We start from the raw sequence: 8,341 nt of genomic DNA, 5'->3' as shown, positions 1-8,341 counted from the left end.
AATAGAAAATAAAAAAAAAAAAAAAAAAAAAAAAAAAAAAAAAAAAAAAAATATATATATATATATATATATTTTCATATATTTATGTGTATGTTTTTTTTTTTTTTTTTTATGTTATTGTTTTTTTTTTTTTTTTTTTTTTTCCCCAATTATGAACATATTATTCTTTTGCTCATTGTTTTATTGTAAAATATTATATTTTTGTCCCTATGTGACAATTTATAATTATATAAAAATATTTTATTATTTATTTTGTAATATTTTATTATTTATTTTGTAATATTTTATATTATTTTGTATTATTTTATATTATTTTGTATTATTTTATTTATTTTTTTTTTTTTTAATGTGTATTTATCTATTAAATCATAATGTTTAAATATATATATAATATTATATAATGATTTTGGTATACACATAATATTATTGATTTTATATAAACTTCGATATAATAAGATTAATTAATATTATATAATGTATATGAATTAAATTATTAATTATGTATATAATTGGTTAAAAAAAAAAAAAAAAAAAAAAACATAACATAAAAAAAAAAAAAAAAAAAAATAAAAAAAAATATATAAAAAAAAATATAAAAAAAAAAAAAAATTTTTTTTTTTTTTTTTTTTTATATTTTTTTTTTTTTTTTTTTTCTGCTACTAATTTGTTAATTTATTTGTTAGAGAAAAATATATACTTTAAAATGTGTAAAAGTTTATATATATATATATATTTTCTCTTTTTAGATGTAGAGAAATATTACTTAAGCAAATAATATAAAGCTTAAATTTACCTTTTATATATTAAAAGAAAAGAATAAAGAAAAAAATAAACAAATGAATAAACAAATGTATAAATAAATAAATAAATAAATAAACAAATGAATAAACAAATGAATAAATAAATAATTAATGTTTTGTTTAATATTTAAGTTTGTATGACATAATATATATTATATACACACATATATATATATATATATATATATATATATACCCATTTGTTGTCGAGTTATATATACTAACAAATAAATGAAATTATAAAATGCTTTTTTATAAATTAATTTGTTTATTCTTAAGTTTTATAATTATCATAATCCATGGTAAAGATATTAGTAGTACAAAGAAATTATTAAAAAGCGTTAACTTAAATAATAAGATAAAAAAAGGAAGAGAAAGATATGGAGGAATATATAACTCAAAATATATGACTATTGAAAAGAGAAGAAAATATAATTATATAAAAAAACAAAATAATAATAATAACTCCTATTTTAGTTATTGTAATGTTTATAAAAATAATGATGTAAATAATAATTACACAGCATATAATTATTATATTAATAATCCTAAAAACAAATTAAAAGAATATTATGAAAAAATAAAAAATCATGTTATAAAAAAAAAGAAGAAAATCTTTTCGTTAAAATTTTCACAAAATAAAAGAAACGAAAAAAAGAAAAAATATTTCTTTATAAATTGTACCAGTTTTCATGATATAAAAGATAATATAAAAGTATTATTTAATATAGACTATATAGAAAACAATATTATATATTCATATATAAAATCTTTTAAAAGAACACCTCCTATAACAAAAATATATTTATTAGGTACATTCCTTTTAAGTGTATTAATACATATAAATAAAAATGTATATAAATTAATATTATTTGATTTTAATAAAATATTTAAAAAAGGAGAGATTTGGAGATTATTCACACCTTATTTTTATATTGGTAATTTATATTTACAATATATATTGATGTTTAATTATTTAAATATTTATATGTCATCGGTTGAAATTTCACATTATAAAAAACCAGAAGATTTCTTGATTTTCTTAACATTTGGATATATATCAAATTTGTTATTTACAATATGGGCGAATATGTATAACGAAAATATAATGAATGTAAAGTTATATATACACAACTTTAAAAATTTGTTCATCAAAGATTATATTTCAAAATATAGGTCAAAAAGTACCACAAATAATAATATTAATAGTAATAATAGTAGTAATAATCGTAGTAATAATAACCATTATAATAATTCAAAAAATATCGATATTAAAAAAGAACAGTATAATCATCTGGGTTATGTTTTTTCAACTTATATTCTTTATTACTGGAGCAGAATTAATGAAGGCACATTAATAAACTGTTTCGAGCTATTTTTTATAAAAGCAGAATATGTCCCCTTCTTTTTTATTATACAAAATATTCTTTTATATAACGAATTCTCTCTTTATGAGGTAGCTTCTATTTTCTCAAGTTACCTTTTTTTTACTTATGAAAAATATTTTAAATTTAATTATTTAAGATTATTCTTTAAAACTCTGCTCAAGGCTATTCGTATTTACCCTTTATACGACAGGTACAAGGAGGAGTATGAATAAAACGTATACCAAAATAGAAGGTAGCACATATATATATATATGTATATATATATATATATGTATATATTTATATATATGTATATATATATATATATGTATATATTTATATATATGTATATATTTATTTATATGTATATATAAATGTAGTGCTTTTTTTTTTTTTTTTTTTTGTTGTTCAATTTGCACAAAAAACAAAATGGCTGCGAGATTCCAAATGAATACAAAACGTTTAATATCCATTTTAAAAAAAAGGAAAAATGGAACCTTCCCATTTTTACAAAAATATTATATTCACAACATACCCAGAATCAATACCATGAAACATATGAACATTTCAGATCTTCGAAGAAATATTGAAGTGTGTAATAAAAAAAATGTTAAGAACAAAAATGTGTGGAGTAATTTTTTATATATTATTATATTAAAATTATTTAATAAAGAAATAAAAAATTATGTGGATTTTATGATTATTTTAAAGTTTTTAAGCAAATATATTAAGATAGAAAAAAAAGTATTACTTTATATATGTGAACAAATTGAACACGAAATTTATAAATTTACAACCAGAGATTTAACTTTATTAATACTTATATTAAGAAAAAATAATTTTGATAATATTTATTATATAAATCTTATTAGTAAATCTATATTAATGAAAATGAATAAAAATATGTCTTATAAAGATCTAGCTTTAATTATTTATAGTTTAAGTAAAAATATATATTTAACAGATGAACAAATATATAATAAAGAAATATTTAATTTTTCCATATTAAAATTTGAAAATTATTTAAATAATATTAATGTTAATCTTCATTCTTTATCTTTATTTTTCTATTCTTATAGTGTATATTTCATCAACAATAATTATTATTATTATTATTATTTTCATTCATTCTTTAATATTATTACAAAATTTATTAATATTATAAACAAAAATATACATTTATACAATTCCACAGATTTAATGTTTTTATATATTGGATCCTTACACATACATAATATGTGCACACCTAATCATGTGGATCAAAATAAAGAAGCAACAAATAATCAAAAGGAAAATATTAATTATCATAATGATAATCATAACATATATTTAAATATTCATAACAATTGTTATGATGACCGTTTGGGTTCAAATGATTATTTAAACATGACACATTATGATAAAGGTGAATACAATCAACACAATAAACACAATAAACACATTCAACGTATCGATATAAATTGCACCGAATCAAATACTAACAACCAACAGCTTATACAAATAAAAAAGGATGAAAAAGAAAATAAATTAATAACATATGATAATTCTAAATATAATTTGTTAAAAGATCCCTATAAACATAATATTCTTACTAATAATAAGATATCAAACAATTACACAAAATTATGTAAGACGTATGATAACACACCTGTTAAAAGAGTTCAACATAATATTGTAGAGAAATATGGTGAAAAAAAACAAAATTTAATTAAAAATTTAATAATAAATATAAAAAAAACAATAGAAGAAAAATTATCTTCTTTTAAAATACAAGAAATTGTAAATATATTATTTGTGTCATTAAATAAAAATATTATTATTAATAAGAAATATTTTCATTTTTTAAATCAAGATAAAATAAATATACGAAATTATATTAATATTTATGTAAATATAAATAAAATATATTTAAAGGATGAAGAAGAAAAAACTTCTCATTGTATCCTAAAAATAAAAAATGATAACAAAAAAGATATATTATATCATGATCATATGAAATTTTTATATAATTTAATGAATGAAATTATATATAGAAATGATTTATTAAATTTAAAACAAATCATATTATTACTATATGCTTTGAAATTTAATAATTTTATGTTTTTACAATTTGAAAAAATAATTCTGAAAAGATTTATATGCTTACCAAAAAAAGAAATACAAAAAAACGGAAAAGAAGAAATCATGTTTTTATATCAATATTTATTTGTAAGGACATGCTTATTTAATGAATTAAAAAAACAAAACAATCTTTTTATATCTGAAGATCAATATGAAAATTATATTTATATCTCGGAAAAATATAATGAGTCTGCTAAATTATATAATTCATATAACATGCCAAATAATCTAACAGAAAAAAATACTAATCATCATGATGGTAAGGATAATACATTGGCTTTATATATACATGATGATCTCTTTTATATGAATAAAAAAAAAAAAAGGGATAGATACAAAATTTATTTATATGACAATTTTATTTTTAATTATCCAGCTTATTATGTAGAACAAAAAAAAAATCACATTGATCACAATGAATCTGTCAACAATTTTGATAATATGAAATCATTTATACAATTAAAAAAAAAAAAAATAAATAAAATAAATAACAACAACAACAACAATAATAATAATAATAATAATAATAATATATATATAGATAAAAATATCCAAATGGTAAATCAAAATTATTCTTGTACACATAATAATGTAATAAAAAATGAAACTAATGATATTTATTCTAATTCAACTGTACGAAACGAACATACAAATGATAAAGTAATATTGAACAATCCTGTTTTTTTTTATAATAAAAAATTAAATGTTATTGATTCTATCGATTTTGAATATGAACTTACATGTTATAATTTATATTTAGATATATATAAAATAGTTTGTTTAAAATTATTAACTTTATTAAAAAATCATAAACTATCATATTTACAAAGCATAGATATCTTATGTATATATGAAAAATTAAATATAAGAGATTATAGAATTATTAAATATCTTTATAATTTAAAAAAAGAACTACTATATTTAGATAATACATATTTATTAAAAGTTATAAATATTATCGTAAAATTTAATCTCTATAATATGATATCTTATTTACAAATTCATAAAATACTTACCTTTATAAATTATAATAATATAAATGAATCCATACAAATATTAAAATTAATAGGTATGGTAATATCTGTACATAAACATAACAAATTATCGCCTTTTCATATGAATAACCTAAATGTACAAAATGCAGCGAATTATTTATTTAAAAATTTATATAATCTACAAAATATACAAGATTTAAAAAAAATTGAAATGATGAATGTGTATGATAATTTAACATTCAAGTTTTATAAATTATTTAAAAATATCTTATCCATAAATGTAAAAAGATATTTACAACATTGTAATAGTTATAATAAATATGAAATAAATACACACAGAAATAATCTTAATCAAAATGAACAACATAAATATATACACCATAATAATGATCATAATGATGATCGTAATAATGATAATAATATTAATATAAATAATCATTATAATAAGGTTGATGATGATGATTCTTCTTCTTCTTCTTGTTCTTCTTCTTATTATTATTATTATTACCTGAACAAGTCAGGTAAAAATTTGGGAAATATTAATGTACAAAATTTGGATGATATAAATATAAATAAAATAAAAGGTAGATCATATGAAATTAAAAAAGATAAAATTAAAGACATCGGATATATGAGAGTTACCAAGTTTTCAGAATTAATGAAAAGTATGAAGATGATGAATTACGATGAGCATTTTAATGATGAATATAGAAATGTGTGTGATGAGATATATGAAGATTTATTTTTAATATATAATAAAAATATACAAGTATATAAAAATATAAATATATGTAATTATACATTTCCTATGGCAATAAATTTGTTAACATTAAATAATGATGAGAACATATTAATAAATATAAACAAAAGTGATGATAATAAAAAATTAATAAAAGTGGATAAAAAAAAATTCCTTATAGTAGATATTTTATATAATTATGATTATTATTATACTTTGACTGAAAGCAAGTTGGATAAATTAAAAGAATATAATATATATATATCATATTATAGTAATCACATAAAAAAGAAAAATAAAAAAATATTAAATTATAAAAAATATGCCTTACTAAAATTAATTAAAAAAAGAGGATTTAATTACATTTGTATTGATGCAGATACATATGTAAAAAATAAAAAAGGCAAGAGTAAAGATCTTTCATATGAAATAAATAAGTTATATATAAACAATTTAATATTAGATATATTAAAAAGACAAAAAAAAAATCATACACACACACAAAATAGAACAACAAAACAAATAAAAAATATAAACATAAAAAATAATTTATTATTATATCATCAAAACAAAAAAAATGTAAAGAAAATAATACAGTTCAAAAATTATAAATATAAAATTATGAACCTTCCAGATCAACCTAATCATTATCATAATAAAAGAATTAAATATATAAAGGATAAAAGTTCGTTAGGAATTAATTATAAAACAAAAAATATTATAGAAAAGCAAAAAGTTTCTACATCTAATCATTTATCAAAATTGAAAAGAATGTTTTCGTTATAATAATGTATGAATTTTTTTTTTTTTTTGTGTGTATGTGTATACTTATAAATAAATAAAATATATGCCTACAAATATGTATATGTGACATAATATATATATATATATATATATAATATATTTGTGTATTCATTTTTATATATTATATTATTTTATTTTTTTAATTTTTTGTAAAAGTACAATGTTACTCTTTCATATTTTATGATTTTATTTTTCAAAAACCTTATTTATATAAGAAGAGCAAAAAATAAAAATATATATAAATAATATCAAATTCTTTCTTTTTTATATATACCTTATCATAGATATAATTTTATTATGTAAAGTATAATAATTTACATTTTTTTTCTCATTACTAAATCATTAATAATATATGAACATTACAATTTTTAAAGGGAACATTTGTATATATTGAAAGATACCTATTTATTATTATTATAATTATTAATAGTAATAAAACTTGTTGTTTTAATTATATTTATTGTCTTTTTTTTTTCTTTTTTTTTTTTTTAAATACATTAACGTTTCAAATATATCATAATCAATCTTATTTCCTTCTTTTGAATAACATATATATATATATATATATATATATTTTTTTTTTTTTTTTTTTTTATCAACTTATATTTTATCTACAAAATAAACAAAACTTTTTATAAAATATATTATAATTTTTCATTAGCTTGTTGTAAGAATTTTTTGAACATTTTTTTCTTTCTTTTTTAAAAGTATTCATATTTTTTTCTTTGATTGTTCTTCTTTTTCTTTTATGTGTTTTAATTTTTATTTAAAAAATTATATGCACATATTTTTTATCATATGTATTTATTTGATGTGTCACTTTTTTTACTTTATTTTTTCAAAGTTATGATGTATGGAATAAATTTATAAAAATATTTGTTACATATAAATATATATAAATATATATATATATATATATATATATTATATATGTATATTTTTTTTTCTTCCTTTTTTTTGATAAAGCACTCATAAGTAGTAGTATATATATTTATGAATCAACCTTTTATTATTACATATTAAATATACATGAAAAATTATTTTAAAAATATATTATATATAAAGAACAACGCTATAATTTTTATATTTAAAATAAGTACATGTAAAAAAAAAAAATTTAATAAAATCTTATAAAGAAAAAAGGAAAAGAACATTTTTATTTTTATATTATTCATAGAATTTATAAAGAAATAATAAATATATATATATATATATATATAAATATAATATATAATAAATATATATATTAATAGAAATCCTTAATTTATAAAAAAAGAAAAAGAAAAAAAGAGAACCAGTTTTTTCTTTTTTTTTTTCGTTATTTTATATATATATATATATATATATATATATATATATATAGCTTTTTTCTGTTTTAATTTTGTTTTTTTGTTTTTTTTAAATCTCTTAAAATAATTATATATAAATATACCATAATATATATAACATATATATATATATGTAATTATATATAATATTATTATACATCCATATATAATATTTTTAAGAACATAA

At 15.9% G+C, this 8,341-nt stretch overlaps 2 protein-coding genes across 2 annotated transcripts; both read left to right on the top strand.

Moving 5' to 3' along the window:
* Positions 1 to 1,044: 1,044 nt before the first annotated feature.
* Positions 1,045 to 2,400, top strand: PRSY57_0313600 (DER1-like protein; the record flags this gene model as incomplete). Its single annotated transcript, XM_012905760.2, has 1 exon — positions 1,045 to 2,400. One exon carries the CDS (start codon positions 1,045 to 1,047, stop codon positions 2,398 to 2,400), a length of 1,356 nt encoding a protein of 451 aa, XP_012761214.2.
* Positions 2,401 to 2,596: 196 nt separating this feature from the next.
* PRSY57_0313500 (hypothetical protein) lies at positions 2,597 to 6,808 on the top strand (the record flags this gene model as incomplete). The annotated part of the gene is made up of 1 exon (XM_012905759.2): positions 2,597 to 6,808. One exon carries the CDS (start codon positions 2,597 to 2,599, stop codon positions 6,806 to 6,808), a length of 4,212 nt encoding a protein of 1,403 aa, XP_012761213.2.
* Positions 6,809 to 8,341: the final 1,533 nt, after the last annotated feature.

The sequence above is a fragment of the Plasmodium reichenowi genome, chromosome 3, assembly GCF_001601855.1.
Source record: "Plasmodium reichenowi strain SY57 chromosome 3, whole genome shotgun sequence".
Taxonomy (NCBI): domain Eukaryota; phylum Apicomplexa; class Aconoidasida; order Haemosporida; family Plasmodiidae; genus Plasmodium; species Plasmodium reichenowi.
Note: the sequence above shows the minus strand (reverse complement) of the source record. Positions and strands in the feature narration are given on the sequence as shown.